Here is an 18,492-nt window from a genome sequence, read left to right on the forward strand (position 1 = left end):
GCGGGAGCTGCGCGTGTGGCGGTGCGAGCGAACGGGGACGTGCGGAGATGGGGTTGTGCTGCGCGGGGAGGCCTGCAGCTGTCGGCTGTGCGTTCGGCGCCTCGGCTTGTGCGCTGGGGTGCGGGGCTGCGTTGTGCCTCAGTCGCTAATGGAAGTCCTGATGTCTTGGAGTTAGCCAAGCCGGCGTTGTCAGAACACGGATAATGGGGAGGATTCGTATCGTTTTTAGCAGATTTGGGGTGAGTTGTGAGTAGGCCTGGTGCAGCTTCGTGATGGAAGTGTTCTGTAGCGTGAGGCGTTATTTCTAGTAGCCAGATTTAAAGGATTTCATTCCTTTAAATGGTGAAGTGAGCGAGCGAAACACAGCCAATACTTTTGCAGAAGAGGTTGACAAGATAGTGATGGTACACGGCTGTTGTGACAGCAGCAGGCTGTGAATTCACATCGTCAGCCAGCAGCTCCCAACAGGAGCTGAGTCACTTCAAAGAGTCGTAGGTGCATTGCTTCTTGAATGTACTCTGATTTTACTACATCAGCTAGAAAATTGCTCTTATTTTGGAATTCTTGGCAGTCGTATTGAAAGACAGCTCTTTAGCGCTGCCTTTCTGCTTGGCTGTGTTAAATTCAGCTGGGAATAATAGCAGAAATAAAGGTTGAAAAAATAGTCTTAGTAAGTAACCGGTATGTGTAGCTCATAGTCATCATGTTTGAGATGTAAGGTCAGCTACTCAGTCACCAACTGGAGCCCTCAAACAGCATCGCTGCACGTATCAGGAGTTAACATCTGCCCAGCAAAGACAGAACCAGGTGAATGATATGGAAATATTCCATGCTGAAGGTTCAGATACGCATTTTTGCTAGTGTTTGCTGCTTGAACCGGATAATTATTTCTTAACAGTGTCATAGAAGCATTTTAAGGATTAAAACCGAAGTAACAGAATGAATATTCTTCAAAGCGTAAAGAAGTATCACAAGAGCTATCAAATAGGAGTTGCAAATGGAAGATCTTAGGGAAGTTTCTCTTGTATTTTAATATGGACAGCAGATTTTTTAAATATACAAGCTTGTCTTTGAGCGTATTGTATTTTAAAATGGACATCAGCTTTTAAAAATACTGTTTCTCAGATGCTCTGAAGAGGGATTAAGTTTTCATGGAGGAAACTTTCACGCCACTTTGTTCAGTAGTTACTGTGGAGGTGATGGAATCCTGAGCGTTTCTCACTAGCGTGTAAAATGCCTGATGTACTTCAGGAAGAGTCCCAGAGTTCTCTGCTAGTGCAGAAGGAGCTGGTCTTTTGCCTGTAGTAGGTGGATAGCAGCCCAGGGGCATGAGTTTGTTGTTCAGTTAGAGAAAACAAACATTCCCAAGTGTCCTGTGTAATAAGCCAGTATTGAGCTTGATATTCCAGTGAGCATCAGATGTTTGGTCTCTCTTAAAGGGCTGTGTTTTTTATTTTGAGAAATGCTGACTTGATAAAGCATATTCTTTGTCGATACCTAGAAGAAGGCTTCTCAGTGGGAACTGATGCTGGGTGGGCTACAGAGTCACCTTCAGAGAAGGAAAAGGTTGAGAAGAGCTAAGACTGGATTTGGAGGTTAACTGTCTTTTCTCTGTCCTTGTACTATTTTCCTTTTAGGCCAGTTTTCCTTCTTACCTCCCTCTACTTTTTGAAGAAATCAGTGGCTGTTTGTGAGTTTCCTACTGGGGACAGCTATTGTATGTTACGGGCGTGTATATGTGTACATAAAACATACAAAAGCACTGTGTACATTCATTAATGTGGCAGTGGGGAACTGACTGATCTTAACCTCAACATTATGACATAGTTTCAGGTCATTGGCAAAACGAATCCATAACATCCAAATGAAAAAAAAAAAAAAAAGGTGATATCTTTTAAAAATCAAAGCCAACACTTAGCTTTGCTAATTATTTAATTGAGTCAGTGAATGTTATCAGCTGGAATGTAATGGTTTCAAATGAAATACTTAATTCTGTAACTGAAGTGCTTGCTCTTTATGTGTTCTAAGTACTTCATCATAGAACTGTTAAGGTTGGAAAGGACTTTTACAGTGATCTAGTCCAGCCATTCTCCTACCACCCATATTGCTTATTAAACCGTGTCCCAAAGTACCACATCTACGTGTTTCTTGAACACCTCCAGATGTCATTAATGCTAACAAGGATGAAATGCATGTGCTTCTAGCTTTTAGTTTGAAGTGGTTAAATATCCTGAGTGGAAATGAGATCTGAGTCTCAAATTGGGAATGTGTTATAACGCATCCTTTTTATTTGTCATTTTGTAGTATTTTTCTCTAAACAGAATAGGGTTGCACATTTGAGAGCACACTTTGATTAAACAAAAGCTGAACTCCAGACAGGTATGTTTCCAAGTGTCTCATGAGTTCGTTCTGGGGTGTACTTTCAAAGTCATTTTGGTTTAAAATCTTAGGAGCTGTTCTTTCACAAGCCACTTCCCAAGTCTAGTTTGAGCATGCCTGTGTGCAGGTACAAAGCCACTCACACACATCATTCATTTGGGATGTGCTGTTAGGAAGCACGCAGGTGGAAGTGGCAATGGGGATAAAAGCAAGGCTTTGCCAATACCAAATTTACCTGCTCTTTGCTCTGCCATTTTCTCAGCTCTTTAGAGCAAGAAGTGAAATGATAGGGAGGGATGGCAGCATTTTGCCGGGCAGGGAGAAATCAGTCCAAGGTTGGAGCACTTTGCTTTGACTTTCTGAATGTGTTAAACTCACTCCTGGGACAGGGGAAGATAACTTTGTTCCCTCAGATGTCCTACTGACCCAAAAATTCGACTGATTTTTTTTTTTTTTTTTTTTTTCCATTTCTCCTTGTAGCTTGTTAAGTCTGTCCTGCACTCTTCAGCAGCTTTGTTCAGTGCTCTGAGAAAAATCTTGTTCAGTGTGCATGTGAGCTGTGTGCAACTGCCCTATTACTTTTGTTGGATCACGGTCAGAGTATAAGAAAATTGGGGAAACATCTTTCAACCAAAGCACAACTAACATTTGAGTTTTCTTGAATGAGAAGTTAATTTTCAAGTTCTTAAGTTTCTTCTCAAACTGTGGAATCATTTAGTAGAAAACAAAAATTGAACCCTACATGAAAGAAAATAGGAAGTTGGCAAAACAAAATATGAATCTGCTAGCTAAACAACACCTTTGTGTTTCAGTTTCCTTTCTGAACAGGACACCTGTAGTCTCTTTTCTTACTTCGTGTTTAGTCTAACATCCAGCTGTCTGCTTGGTTACGTGTCTTTCAAAATCCTCCTTGTAAATTATTTTCAAGGTTCATCAGTATGAAATCAGATGTGTGTTTTAAGTACTGCAATGATTTGTATGCTGTGCTGTACTCAAGTATATTGTATCCATTTAGTACATCGAATAAGAAAAGATCTTTTGACCTGGGTAGGTAAGAGCTTGTACTTCACAAGCAGAGCTACTCTAGATCTGAATGCTCAGACAAAGGTAACAGAGTTTCCCTGTGTGCTGAAATGCTTTGTTCCTCCCCTCCAACTGAAGACTTATTTGTAGCTCATAATTCCTGCTGTGTTGCTTCATTGAGCATTTAGGCTATTGCCAAAAAGCTACACACAGTATCTTGTACTTAGGGTTAGGAATTTTGTGGGTGTACATCAGCTGAATTTTTCAGTTTTACATTGTTTAAAGTATGTAGTGCCTATGGAATGCAACAATATGTCAGTATGTAAATACTTTTTTTTTTTTTTTTTCCTGCAGTTACTGGTTAGGATCTCAGTATAAAGGATGGACTGTAAGATGAAGTATATCCATAACTGTATGTAGATGTAGGAGTGGAGTAGGACAACACGGAAGGAGCTGTTGTGGAGCTGATTTGCCTTATCCTGCAGTGTAGGAAGGTGTGCTTTACTAGTTTGCAGGAATTTCATGAGCATCAAACTGGAGAGCAGGGGAGCTGCAGCAGATGAATGGTTTGCTGTGCAGCCATGAGCTTTGTCTTGCTGATCCTCAGACGCAATCCTCTTAATATTGATTTGAAGCAGTTGCTTTTAATTTTGTCAGTGATGATTTTCTCTTTGGGCCTTTCGATAATCTAATATAACCTGAATGCTGACTATAATGCCACATGTCAGTGGAAATGATGTATCTTCGATCTTCTTTCTGAATGTCAGCCACTGTTTGTTTGGTTTTGTTCCTTTGTCTTCAGCATCCACACGGTTATTTTTTATTTCTCGTTTATTGAGTGGACTTCTCTGATATTTTAGGCTGTTGTTTCTAGTGTTTTCTTATCCTAAAATTGCCTTCTCATGATGCTTTCACTTTCACTTGTGATCTGTTGGATCTTGGTAGCCTTTCAAGTAAGCTTTTTGTTTTTCTCCTTCCCAAATCATTTCTGGTATTTCAGTTAAGTTCTGTTATCTGTTTCATTTTTGAACTTGCAAAGAAAAAGATTTGTGCTGGTGCTCATGTGTGATAAATGAATACAGCAAGCATATAAATAAAATAAGTACAGTAGAATGGAAGAATTGGAATAATATAGTGGTAGAAAAGTGCCATCCCAATCGTGTATCTCAAAGATGGATGTAAAACTGATGCATGTTTAATGTGTGCCGTTTGCAATAATGGCAATGACTTTAAATACAAGCTGAAAATCATGGGATAGTTCTCATTGTGCTCATAGCTCTTCATTAGGCTTGAGTCAAAAGAGGAGAAAGTATGTCACAAACTTCCTAATGTGAATTCTTATCTCAAGGCAAAATATTTCGCTCTTAAATGCTTTGACCTTCCGGTAAGCTCACAGTGAGATAGAGCCGTGAGCCTGCTGTTATGGAGGAAATCCATGGCAGAGCTTTCTTCAGAGTTTTACTTGTGACCCAGACTTGGGCAGTAGGTACAGAGTTTCCTGGAGGATGTTACGAGCTAACCTTCTTTCCTCTCAGCTTTCCTGTGTACTGTGCTGAAATGGTTCCTCGCATAGCGAATGGCTAAATGATGGGCTTTGCTGTCATAGGCAGCTGCTTTAGATAACACATGGTTAGTATCAAACTAACTGGTAAACGTGACTTGCAGAAGGTTCAGCGCCTTGTATTTGGAACAGAGGTATAGAAGAGCTTGCAAAGTAGTTATTTACTGAAGATGTTCATCAGTTTCCTTACTGTGAGAGTGGTGAGGTGCTGGAACAGCTGCCCAGAGAGGCTGTGGATGCCCCATCCATGGAGGTGTTCAAGGCCAGGTTGGATGGGACCCTGGGCAACCTGGTCTGGTATTAAATGGGGAGGTTGGCAGCCCTGCATGTGGTAGAGGGGTTGGAGATTCGTGATCCTTGAGGTCCCTTCAAACCCTGGCCATTCTGTGATTCTGTGATACGATACAGCAGTGTGAAATGATCCCATGTTCACGTTCTTAATGTATGACTTTCAGGTGTTTCAATACTTCCCTTTTATAAGTATGTTTTAAAGAAGAAAAAGGCAGAAATGCGATATGAGTTTAACTTCCAAGTTTCTCCACTTCCTCAGCAGTGTTTGTAATTTCTAATCAGTGTATGCCTCGAATGAGAGAGAGCATGAGGTTACAGAGCTGAGGCTGGTGCTTCCTGAAGGTCCTGGCACCAAAAGCTGGGCTAACAGGGAGGGAGATGGGCAGCAGTGAAGATGCTTGTGCTAAACTTACTTGAAAGGATCTTGTAACAAGAGAGAATGCAGTACAATTTCTGCCTTTACTCTTTTTCCTCCTAATGGAGCTGGAAGCTCAATCTCCTATTCCCGCTTTGTAGTTTCTCAGGCCGAGGGTGCTTTGCTCACATCTCTTTAAAAGATTATGGTCAGCGAAAGACTGCCAGCTTTTCTGTTCCTATGATGTGTGACTGAGAGCCAGAAGAATTTGGGCTGGATTTGAAAAGCCGTTCCCAGGCTGGAGGAGGATGGCAGCCTGTGCATGTGCTTGGTCCTGTGCTTGGTTCAGCTTGTAGCCGTGTGCCTGAGTGACCTGGTGACTGGTGCTGGCTTGCTTTGCCTCAGCCAGCTCCTTCCCCACGGTCAGAGGCGAGGCTCCTCTGTCAGGGAGCAGGCCAGCTGCTCTTCTCCTGCAGTAGCCCAAGAAAAGCTGCCTGGAGGATGTGTGTGTGTGACTTGACCTAAACACGGACCAACACTGACTTGTCTGCCTTTCCCTCAGCTGCAATGTATGTGCACTGACTATTCCTTCCCTACCTTTCCTTTTCCCACATGTCCCTATATCCTCCTGTTTGTCCAGAGCTGTGTTACACATGCCTGTTTGTTTTTTCCTTCTGTGCTTTCTCTGCCTGTTTTCTTGCATAGTGGAAGCTGGAATGCTGTTGCTACTTCAGATGGAAGAGTGGGAAGGGTTTGTTTCCATTTTGTGGTGTACTGAAAGTCAGCCCACACAGGAAGAGACAGAGCTTTGTTCTTGAATTTCAAGAAGTTGCTCCCGCAGTGTTACAGCAACTCCACTGATGTGATTTGTGTTGCAGCACATATAGCTTATTCTTCTGAGTATTTTGCATTAAATTAACGTTTCTGTGCGTTTTCTTGAACCTTAACTCCTTCTAGGAGCTTTTATTGGAAGAAGTTTCTTGTGTAGTATAGCCATCAGTTTGAGTTTTGTAAGAAGTGAGCATGATAATCTCATTTAAAAAGTGAAGGTGGAGGTGAAGTCAGTAGAGACATCCTTACCTTTTGCCACGAAGTTGCATAGTTGTCTTTCTGTCTGGTGGCATAGGATGTGATAGCAGCTGAATTTATCTGTAGACTCACTAGTGGCTTATTTGCTTTATAAAATGTTTACTGTAGCCCTCTTGATTTTAATGGACTTCTAATCTTTTGGTAGTGCCAGCTCTGGATGTGTGATAACGTGTGCTTTGAGGAGAGGTGAGGGCACTCAGGCTGCCCAGCCTGAAGAAGACTTTGCAGTTCCCTAAGAGGGGGAGGCAGAGGGAGGTGCTGGCTCTGCTTCTGTACACCAATGGCAGGGCAAGAACAGCACAGAGCTGCACCAGGTGTGGGTCAGATTGGGAACTGGAAAACATTCCTTTGCCATGAGGGTGGTTAGATGCTGAAACTTTTTCTAGAGAGAAACTTGACATAGTAAGGTAAAATTGCATAGTGGAATTTGGAGGCTTTGCTGACTAACGTACATTTCTTTTTTATTTAGAAGTTGCTCCTATATGGATCAGCATTCTAGTGATGGTGAAATTGGAAAAAGACTACTGTAAGCAAACCCAGGATGAATCGGGTGCCAAATGATGCAGAAAATGCTCACAGTAGCAGTGTGGAATCCTGTCCGTCCTTGCGAGATGTCCACTCCATCAACCCAACACACCTGATGGCCAGGATTGAGTCCTATGATGTCAGAGAGAAGAAGGGAATATCGGACGTCAGAAGGACTTTCTGTTTATTTGTTACATTTGATCTCTTATTTATAACTTTGCTGTGGATAATAGAATTAAATGTGAGTTATCTTTTCGGTATGCTTGGTCTTTATTCAGTTATTTATTCACTTCAGGAGTGGTTAATATGTTTTCTATCCCAATTGTGTGCTACTTGTGTCTGTTGAAACTAGTTTCATTCTTTTAAGCTTTTATGAGCTTTTTATCTGCTTAGCTGCATTCACTTAGTCATTGGATATGTGGTTTATATTCATATAATTAAACCTTTTGATGTTCCTGTAGCCTATGAACTGCGCTGAAGAAACACTGAAAGTCCAATGAACTTTTCAAGGAGCAAGTAAACAAGAAGTATTACTGTGGATAGCTGTGACAGTTTGGCAAGCATTAATTTTATTAGGATTCAAGTGTTTTTATCTTACTTAGTAGCTCAGAGTCAGTGACTGAAGGGTTAGTCCCTGGAAAATACTTAAAATGGCCAAAATCTTTGTTTTACAGTAACATATATCTGAGACAAATATACAGTAATATATGTTGTTTATGGTAGGACACAATCAAACAACGTAAGCTTCCACAGTTGCTGCCTTATAGCTCCAGCATTTGTAATTTGGAAACCAGGGTGGTTCTTGTGAAATTCCCAGAAGTAAATAAGACAGAAGTTTTGTTATTGTTTGATGGTAGCATCCTGTTTTTTTGAACTGGATTTGAAGCTTGTAATCTGAAGTGTGTATTTAGGAAAAGGCACAAATGAAAAATGGGAGGTACCTGTTTTTTTTTTTTTGTAACAAAGACCTTGAGTAAACATATTTTTTGTCATCATTCCATTACAAGATAAATGATGTTGATTATTGATTTGACGTGATGAAATGTCATGAGCTGACTGTTTGAATAGTTTGCTGTAATGAAAAATGTACTTCCTGATTTAATTTGAGAAAGCAAACTTTGCCTGATTGATAATTTTGTGACTAACTTTTGTTATCTTGCTAGGTGGAAAGGTGTTTGTATCCAGTGTGTAAAGTTAGCTTGGCTCAAAAGAACCAACACATTGCATTCTGATGCTTTCTTTTTGCTCGTTGTAAGCTAGTTTCCTTAAAGCTTGTTTGACTGGGAGGAGTAAAATATGCTTTTGTAATTCTTGTTGAGTATTCAGAGTACAGTTTTTCATATTATTGCTCTCCGAATATTTAAGAATGTAGGAAATGCTATGAAGTCATGGTGATCTATGTGGAATGCTATAGCATTACACATCTCTAGGTCCCAGCAGTTAGCAGTTGTCTTTGTGAAAAACTTTCTCTTAAGGGACACTTACTGTGAACCCTGAGCCTTGTAGTGCCTGATGCACGCAAGAATGAAAAACAAGTTTTTGCCTTGCTCAGTCATAATAATGAAAGAAAGCTGGTACCTGATGCACAGTTAGGTTCTTTTTGTTCTGTTTTACTGATTTTTGTTTGCAGGGAAGTTCAGTAGCATTGTGGTAGGACTGTTCTTCACTAATGGGGCTTGAGACTAGATGATCTCAAAGGTCCCTTCCAATACAGACCATTCTGTGATTCCCTACTGGAACTTCAGAATTACTCCCAGAATTACTGTAAATATGACTTTCCTATTGTCACTTGTTACTCAGCATAACTTATTTTTAAACACTTCAGAGAGTAGCTTTGTTGGTAGATTGAGTGAACTCTGAGTCAATTCTTCCATGGTTCTCTGTTCATCCTTGTGTTAACGTGGTGCTCCTGCATGCAGAACAGGCTGCTGAACTGTCTCAGAACTCAGTCATCAGCTAATGCTGATGTGTTGTGTTCTTATTCTTTAGTTTCTTTATCCTGTAGGAGAGGGCTGAGATGTCATGTTGAGGAGAGAAAGAAAAGACCAGCCAACCCTTATTTAAATTGACCTGAAGTGCAATACAGCAATGTTCTGTATATTAATTTGTGTGTTTCTTCCCTTTCCTCCTAAATATTTTCCAAAGGTTTATGAGCAACATACATACAATTTCTCTCTCACTAGAATCTTCCTTATTTATGCTGGAATTAAATGGTCATACTTGGTGCAGACCAACAAGCAATGGACAGCTATATTTAGGCAGTTTTCAGCTATCTACAGAGGGGGAGAGAGAAGAGAAGAAAGAATAAACAAACTTGGGGTTGGTGCGAAGAGCAGCAGGAAGAAAGTTTTTAAAAAAAAAAAAAAAACTAAAATATTCAGCAGTAGTTGAGCAAAGAATATGAAAGTAGCTACACTGTACTGCTTTGAGATGGTGAGCGTGTGTTGTGGGATGCTGTAGTGCTTTGAAAACATGATGGTAATCAAACTCAAAGCTTTCTGTTGTTGTTTTCCAGTGCTTTACATAACTATGTTACACAGTGCTCACTTATCTACTTTAGTGTTAAAAACAAATAGCCTTTGGAATGGAATATGGACGTAAGGGTTCTTCACTCCTTGCTAAGATACGCTGCTCTTGGTCTCTAGCCCAGTGAAACTTAAATTGTTTTCTTAGTAGCCCATTTTGAATAGAAAGATCATGAGCACTTCCATCTGAAAGATACGTGGCTAAGGATGATGCAGTTTTGAATCTCCTCAAACAAATGAAGGAATTAAACCTGTTTTAGGCCATTCTACAAATAACTAATGACCACAGCTTCTGTGCTTTTGACAGTATTTTTTTTGGTTGTGGTCATTTTTCTGGAAACAAGTAGCACATATATTGCTAAGGAAAATATATATGGAGTATAAGTGTATGGATTATATGAATTTGATTGAATTCAAGTGCTGAAGAATCAGAAGGGATTTTTAGTATCACCTGCTTACTAAATGTGGCTGACGAGAGCTGATTTCTGGATGGCTTTCTGATCAGCTGTTTATATTCTTCTGAAACAAAATGGTTAATGAATTTGTGTAGGAGACCTTGCAATTAATTTCTTCTACCTTCTACTAATTTCTTCTACTTGTTTGCTTTTATTTTAGGACAGTCTGAAATGTAGCTTATATAGCACGGGTTCTTAACAGTGATAAATTGTGTGGCATCCTCATTTATTTTTCTTGAATATAATTTTGAAATTGATTTCTTACCATGTATCTCCTCTGATTAGTTTAATCATCCTTGTGTATGTCGATCAGGAATTGCTGAGTTAATGTTTTACATCTGTGTTTTTGGCTGAAGTAATTTCTGTTCTCAAGCTATGCCTGTTGTTTCTTTGTAGGTAAAGGGAGGCATTGAGACTACCTTGAAGAAAGAAGTTCTACATTATGACTATTCTTCTTCATATTTTGATATATTTGTAAGTATTCTTTAAAAAAAAAAAAAAAGGGAGGGGGGAGGGAGGGAGGAAGCAAAAGTACAGTTTTTCAGTTTCCTCCTCCCTCAAATGTTTCCTGGTTTGAGTCCTGTGACAGGGCTGGTCTCTTCTTGCTAATTTAAACCAGAAGAGTTTGTGCCAAATATCACTTGTCTAGGAGTTGCCCAGTCCTTAAGCAGCAGGTTCTCAAGGAGTTTTTCAATTGAGATGCTTTAGCACACTTAAATTGCATCTTCTGTTTTGAGAGAAGGAAGAAGTGAAAAAGTCAGGAATGAGACTAATCTAACATAGAGAGACTTTATTAAGAGGAGAAGGCCAGTGCTCCTCCTCTGTAACATCATTTTCTTTAAATTGACATCTTTGTCCTTCCAGAGTAAGTCTTTTGCAGTGAGAGAAACTTGTTAACAGGTTGGCCTGTGCAGGTCAGGTGTTTTCAGATTTCTGTATTTTAACTCAAACAGGGTTTTTAAACACTGTACTAAAAGCAGATAACATTAAGAGCATTTCTCCTGTATATAAGCATCTGAAGTGCACAGAAGGGGCTCTTCTGCCTCAGGAAACTTTTCTGTCTTTCAGAGAGGCTGTAGCTCTAAAGCTGCAATGCAGAAGCTTGTTCTGGTTTCTGCATTGGGTCTTTTGCCAAGTCAGATGGAATGAGATACTGAATACAGAAATGTCAGAAGATAGCAAACTATATTTCTCCTTTTCTCTCATTGTTATTTTGCTGGCAGGTTTCTGTGATGTACCTTATTTAGAAAGAAGGGGGAAAAAAAAAAAAACTTATCTGTAAATGTCGATTCTCTGGAAATTGTCCTGTGGTTGAACCAAGGATTAAATACTTGTAATCCCAGATAATTGACTTTTATTCCCTGGGAAGGGACTGGATCATCACAGAATGGCCAGGGTTGGAAGGGACCTCAAGGATCATGAATCTCCAACCCCTCTGCCACATGCAGGGCTGCCAACCTCCACATTCAATATCAGACCAGGCTGCCTAGTGCCCCATCCAGCCTGGCCTTGAACACCTCCAGGGACGGGGCATCCACAGCCTCTCTGGGCAGCTGTTCCAGCACCTCACCACTCTCTCTGTAAAGAACTTAATCGAATTCTGCAAAATGAGTTGTGGACTTGCACAGAATTTCTTCTGTTTCTGCTATACATGCTGAAACGTATTTGCAATGTGCAATATTGAAACATATCTGTCTCAGATCCCTTTTCATTTTAGAGTGGTTTTTTTCACTTTTTAAAAATTCTGAACACATCTTTTAAAGCAAGTTAGAAGAATCTAGTATCAGAATATGCAGGCAAACTGAGGATTAGGTTCCCTGATTCACTAATCTCATCTGTCTGCTATTGATTTCATTTTCTAGCCTAGAAATCCCATAACTCATCCATCTTTACTGCAGAATATTTGGAGTAGCTTGGTTCTGCAGGCATCTTCATAATGAATGATTGATTGCTGAAACATTTCAGTCAATATTAAAGAAGTTAAATAAACATCATGCCGTTGCATTTTTGAAGTCTTTACAGTTTTTAATGATACTGTTGCACAGTAGTAGCACACTAGTAGGATCAACAAGGTGCACAGTGATGCTCAGGGTGTTTGCTGGATTAATTACATCTAGATTTAACTGCTTACATTCCAGTTGGGTAAAATGATTATAAACATATTCTGTGTAGCTTATATTTCTAATTTGTATTTGTGCAGTTGCTCACACTTGTAAATTTGAGTCTGTGTAGCCATGTGAACAACACAGTCATCTCTGTGCTTTAAAAATGGAAAATGATATTGTTTTTAAAAGCAAACCCACCTTCAGATTTGTTTCTTAATAGTAGAACTGATTGTCCTGTTTTGTTTTGTAAGCAGTTCGTATTTTTAGTGAGCTGAGAATCTTGTGGTTCTTCTTTGTTCTGAATTAACCAACAAATATTTTTTTCCTTTCTCTATAGCTACTGGCAGTCTTTCGATTTAAGGTGTTAATACTTGCATATGCAATGTGCAGACTGCGCCATTGGTGGGCAATAGCTGTGAGTAGTAGCCAAGCATAATGGAGTTTCCAACTAGAATGGATCAAACAGGCAAATCTTTAGATGCCTCTTAATGTTTGTATGTTAAGAATCAACTTGATGGTATATATGAAAATTAATTCAGGTCAAATGCTTAGGAAGATTTAAAGTCTGAAGACAAGAATTTAATAGCATAGCGTATGTGATCCTTGTTAGGTATCATGTTAATAAAAGTTGGAAACTAACTTTGAATCCAATATGAATGGGTAGTTGTAACCACTTGTAACATCTGACTTACTAATTAATGCTTGAAATATATTTGCACTGGAAATATTGAATTTTATTTCAAAAATAATTGGCATTTGTTTGTTCATTCACACATTTTTAGTTCCTAGAATTTTATATACCAACCATGAGTATCAGTACATGTACTGCTCCTTGCTCCAATACAGAATATTGATTATGTGTCCCTTCTTAAAAAGGAGCCTCTTGACAAGTGTAGTTTTTTAAAATTATCTACATATAGTAAATTATATACATATTTTTGGTGAATTGAAACAAGTATCTTTAGTGCAGTTGTACTGTGTGTGAATGAGAAAAATATGATGAACTCGTACTTCCAGTTAATACTGTGGCATATAACATGATGCATATATTACTGGCTCAGTACGTTGTCAATCTTGGATGTTTTTCACTTCATGCTGTGGTAAATGCATATGTGCACATATGACTTTCTTCAAGGGAGTAGCATACAGTTTCTTCAGTCTAAGATTACATCATGATATTCTTGAAATCATGTTATTAGTGTGATATGAGTACATACATAATAACAATTGCTGCTCTGTGATTTTTTAAAAATTATTTCTAAGTGCACACATCTCAGAATCCCTTTCTCTCAGAAATATAACTTTTGGGGTATTTCTTCCACTGACATCCTCCAACTTGAACAGTTGGTTTTGAGGTTGTGAGAACAAACCCATTGTGGTGGTAAGCAGTAGATCTATAAAGCTTCACTGAATGTTTTGAAGAAGCTGTTGGTCTTAACATTCTGCTTGTGCTTAACAGATGGTAGTTTGGTCCTGCTGTTATTTAAAGAGTTGCTGGACTAAACACACACAGTTAGAAGCCTTGTTGAAGTGAATAGCACTTGTCCACTGTTCTTCTTGTGTTTTGGTTTGGGTTTTTTTTTTTTTTAGGTACTTGTTTGTCACCTCCTATTTTTAAACCGTGTCAAGTGATTAATTTTCATAATATGAACATGGGAATTAAACTATTAGTTCAAGTTTCCTCGTGCAAAGATATTTTGTTATTTGAAATGAAAACTTTGATTTAGATGGCAGTGAAAAGCATTTCAAGCAATTGTTTGCTTTTTCCCAATTAGATTTACAGTCTGTTTTTTTTATCTAAGAGAGTTAGTGAAAATACTGCATCTTCTTTGTAGAATAAGATCACAATTTATACAGTGTTATCATCTGTTTAGTCCCTGAACTGCCTATCAGCTGCATGAAAATCAACATTTGGAGCTGTTTGTATTAAAAAGGCTAAAATAACAAAGTTATTTTAATAACACTTGATAAGATTTATTAATCTGTGATGTTTCTGTTGATAAATATTTCAAATTGAAAATGTCAGATAATGGCAGCGATGAAAAAGTAAATACAATTATCAGTCTTAACTGTTCTTATTCTTTCTTTCAGTTTACAACAGCGGTGACCAGTGCCTTTTTACTAGCAAAAGTAATTATTTCACAGGTATATATATTCTAATCACGTTTGCTTTACTCAGGGTTGGTCGTTTGTTTGCTTTTAAAGCAGGACTCTTCAGGTAAATTTCTATAATGTTGTATATATTTTTTTTCTTCTAGCTGTTCTCACAGGGTGCTTTTGGCTACGTGCTGCCCATCATATCATTTATACTTGCCTGGATTGAAACCTGGTTCTTGGACTTCAAGGTGTTACCACAAGAAGCTGAAGAAGAAAACAGTAAGTTCCTATTGTGTCTCCCTCAGTCACTGAAGTTGGCAGTGTTTGGTCTCATATTGTCAGAAGAATGGCAGAAGAATGCATCTTCCAGCTTCTAAAAAACATTGAGTTGTTTAAAAAACTTAATGATGTGGCATAATTTTTCTAGAAGGAAATATGTCTTCAGTGAAGTGGGATTTTTATTTAGTCACACAAAGTTAAAAGTTGCAAGGGCCAGACCAGTATTTGTCAGGCACTGAAGAGCATATTTAATTTTGCATGCTTAAGGCTCGAAAGTTTAACTGACTTGGGCATATAACATATTGTCTCCTTGGTAATGCATGGAGTAAGTTGCTGGCTTTTCAACTAGGAAGAGTAGACACAATAACTAACTCTCATGCTGACTGTCTTTTGAGGTGGAAAAGGAAAAGCAAAGAAACTGTTCTGGAGAATCTGCTTCATGCATAGAAGGAGACCAGAGCAAGTATGAATTCAGGATAAGGCAGCAGGTCATCTGTCAAGTAATGTATTCAACTAAATGGATGAAACCCACTGATTTAGTTGAAAGAGAGGCTTTCCTGAGTGATGAGGAGAAGAAAGCACAGTTTTCTGTTACAGATGATTTGTTAGCTTCAACAGCAGGCGACTAATTGTATAGCTTATCTGTTATTTGTGTATCACCACGTGAAATAGTCTGAAACACAACTGGAAGGGTATGTTTTCCTGTTGGGTAAACCAAAAAGTTTACATGGGCGTGGATGCCTTCATTCCTTAGTGATTTGAAGCAATCTTTCTACATCAATCCCTTTACTTCTCTTTCTTCTTTCCATTAATAGAGACTTCCAGTTTTAAAAGTTTCCTTTTTTGAGGAGGATGTAAAGCTAAAACCCACTCAGAATATCTTCCATTATTTCTGACCTGATGTTATCTTTCCTCTTTTGGACAGAGTGGAAATATAAGCACGTAGGTAGTTCTGAAAGTTATGCCTGCTATTTATTTTTGTGGAAACTAGAACAGATTCAAAGAGCAAAGTAACACTATTTGATAGAGGGAACTCTCAGCTACAAACCATTGTTTTTCAGCAGTCACCACTGTTAGCTACACGTTTTCAACAGCAGTGAACAAGAGCTTGCACACCACGCTTACAAAAAATCTGCACCAGTGGAGGAGAACCACTGTTTCACAGCTGCTGACAGTACCATTGCTAGGAAAATATTGCCCACTGATTGAACAGATGAAAGTCAGAAGGTGCCAAGTCCAGACTATTCAGCAGGTATGGTAGGACAGTGCAGGCAGGATTGACAGTGCGCTCAGTGACTTTCAAATTGTCATGGGGCCTGGTGTTATCATGTTGCAAGAGAAAAGTTGTTTTCTTCTCTGGCCTGACTGGAAGTTCAAGCCTTCAGCTGAGTCAGTGTCATGATGTAGCAGTCAGAGTTGATGGTTTGTCTGGGTTCCAGGAAATCCAGAGGGATCACCTCTTTCCTATCCCAAAAGGAAAGTGCACATCACTTTACCTGCTGAGGGCTGCATCTTGAACTTTTTCTTCTATGGGGAATTCTCTTGTCACCACTCCACGGACTGCTGTTTTAACTTTGGCACATAGTGGTGACACCACATCTTGTCACCAGTAATGATGCAATGCAGGAAACTGTCACCTTCAGCTTCATATTGGTTCAGTATATCCTGACAAACTCTGAGCATCTGTGGGACTCACCTGGCTTAAGCTTTCTGATATTCCAACATTGCCACCATTGTTTCCATTGCATTGAAGCAGATGTTCAGCTCTGTACACAGTTCCTTGTTCTTAATCTGTCAATTCAAACCAATGAGCTGATCAAGATGTTGTTTGTTTCATGGTGTGACAGCTGTATGTGGCTGTCTGGAACGTGGCTTGACTTTCACAGTGCTATTACTACTGCTGTAATGCACCACCCACTGCCCTTTGCCCTGCCACTGTGCTCACATCCACTATTTAGTCTCCATAAATGTTAAGCAAGTGTCAGTGAATGTCAGCGGGTGCCATTTTTAATTCATAGAGGAATTCAGTGACACACCTTTGCTTCAGACACACTTCCATGTCAGATACCATTTGGTCATACTATCACACAGCAACAGAATGTAATGGAATATTGGTGGGAAGCTTCAACCTCTCCTGCTGTACCACCATCTGCCTCTGACAATGTGGACTAACATAATAAAATGGGAGTCATTACTTTCAGAGCAGCACTCGTAAAAAAAAAAAATGTCTCCTTTGGAGACTTAAACTGGGTAATAAGATAAATTGCTGTGCTTATGTTAGAAAGAGGGATTTTTTTTTTTCCCCCTCCCAATGGAGTTGCTGGTTATCCCAGGTAACTCTCCTGATTCAGTTAAGCATCAAGCATTTGTTCCCCATCAGTTTTAATATGGCTGAGAGTGGAGGCGACAAGTTCAGTAGATGACCCAAAATGCTGTCTTTGCCCTGTTACTTATCAGAAGACCTGCTGATGGCAGTAAGAACAAGATGAATTCTCTTCTTTCCCAGCCCCCTTTAGATTTGTCCTGTATGTATGTACACCAGAATAGCCCCATTATCTATTGCATTTTCATGATTTTAATGATTGAGCCAAAAGGAGTAGGATTTACAAGGTGTGTTGAGACAAATGAGTGAAAGCAAGCTGTGAATAAGGAGCTTTGATTTATTTGATCGTGCATGGCAGTTCACTGGGCATTAAAAATACATTTTTCAGAGTTTTAGTTAGATGGTGGATACTGCTAAGTTCACATATGGCATCCTAACCATGCCTTTTCATGGAGTGGAAGGAAGGATTCCTTAACTTGTGTACAGTATTCTCTCTTGCTGCATTAGTTGCCTGTAATTACAGAAACTGCACATTAAATCAACAGTTTTTTAATGCTAATACAGTACCTCAGTCTTCAAGGTGCTTGATCTCGGTATTTAAGATATAAGCTGTGAGATGATGTCTGAATTTTTTTTTTCCTGTTAGGATTTTTGATAGCACAGGATGCTTCCGAACGAGCAGCTCTCCTTCACCCAGGAGTCCTGTCTGATGGCCAGTTCTATTCCCCTCCTGAATCTGTAGCAGGTAATTATGTTAGCATTTGTGAAGATTTTTCTTACTGGCATTAAACTTCTGCATATTTCTTCCTCTTCATAATGTAAGGGAGTGGAGGATGAATGGAGACTGTATTTCATAATCCTGAAATAAAAGATTATTTTATTCAGCAATTCATTTTATTCAAGATCTATCAGATGAATTGCAATACAGATAGTTAGTGAGTCTTCTGACTTGTCCCAGAGGTGTTAGAAAAAAGATAGTCTCAAAGAAAATGGGGCAGCAACTGAATGGAGGTGGCTACTGTTTTTTTGCCCTCTCTGTCTGCTAGCAGACAGAGTATTTATTCAGCATTACATTATTTAATCCAGTCTGAACTTGAAGCTTTACAGTATTTTAGGGGAGGCAGTGAATTTGAAACTGCTCAAAAGACCAACTGAAGTTTCAGTTGGAGGCTCCTTTCTCATAATAAAAAGCTTCCTGTGTGAAATGCTGAGCGTGTTGAACTGAAAGCAAGCGTTAATTATACCTTGAGTCTGTGTACTGTGCTCTTTGTTCCAGTTGAGCTGTGAGGTGAGTAAGCCAACAATAAATGGGAATACTGCAATACCAGAGATGTGTTTGCAGACATTTCAAGGAAATTAGTACTTTCTTTCAGTTAAGTGGGTTGAACTACTGTGAACCCAAGATCCCATGTCAATCTTCTTACCCTAAAAGAGAAATCTCTTTTGTTAAGCTCTGCTTTACTGTGCAATGTATTTAAAATAATA

The 18,492-nt window shown here is 39.1% G+C and overlaps 1 protein-coding gene across 8 annotated transcripts in view; it reads left to right on the forward strand.

Annotated features, from left to right (window-relative positions):
* The window catches only part of STARD3NL (STARD3 N-terminal like), a 42,990-nt gene that overhangs the window by 21,850 nt on the left and 2,648 nt on the right, over positions 1 to 18,492 (forward strand). For 5 of the 8 annotated variants that reach the window (XM_090142333.1, XM_090142335.1, XM_031590429.2 and 2 more), the window contains 6 exons: positions 7,168 to 7,464; positions 10,600 to 10,677; positions 12,646 to 12,723; positions 14,400 to 14,453; positions 14,567 to 14,684; positions 17,654 to 17,752. In XM_090142333.1, coding sequence (XP_089998459.1) covers positions 7,240 to 7,464; positions 10,600 to 10,677; positions 12,646 to 12,723; positions 14,400 to 14,453; positions 14,567 to 14,684; positions 17,654 to 17,752 — 652 coding nt within the window. In that variant the 5' untranslated portion in view covers positions 7,168 to 7,239. The other 3 variants (XM_031590432.2, XM_031590433.2, XM_031590434.2) reach the window with 3 other exon arrangements.

The sequence above is a fragment of the Phasianus colchicus genome, chromosome 6, assembly GCF_987193195.1.
Source record: "Phasianus colchicus chromosome 6, bPhaCol1.hap1.1, whole genome shotgun sequence".
Taxonomy (NCBI): Eukaryota; Metazoa; Chordata; class Aves; order Galliformes; family Phasianidae; genus Phasianus; species Phasianus colchicus.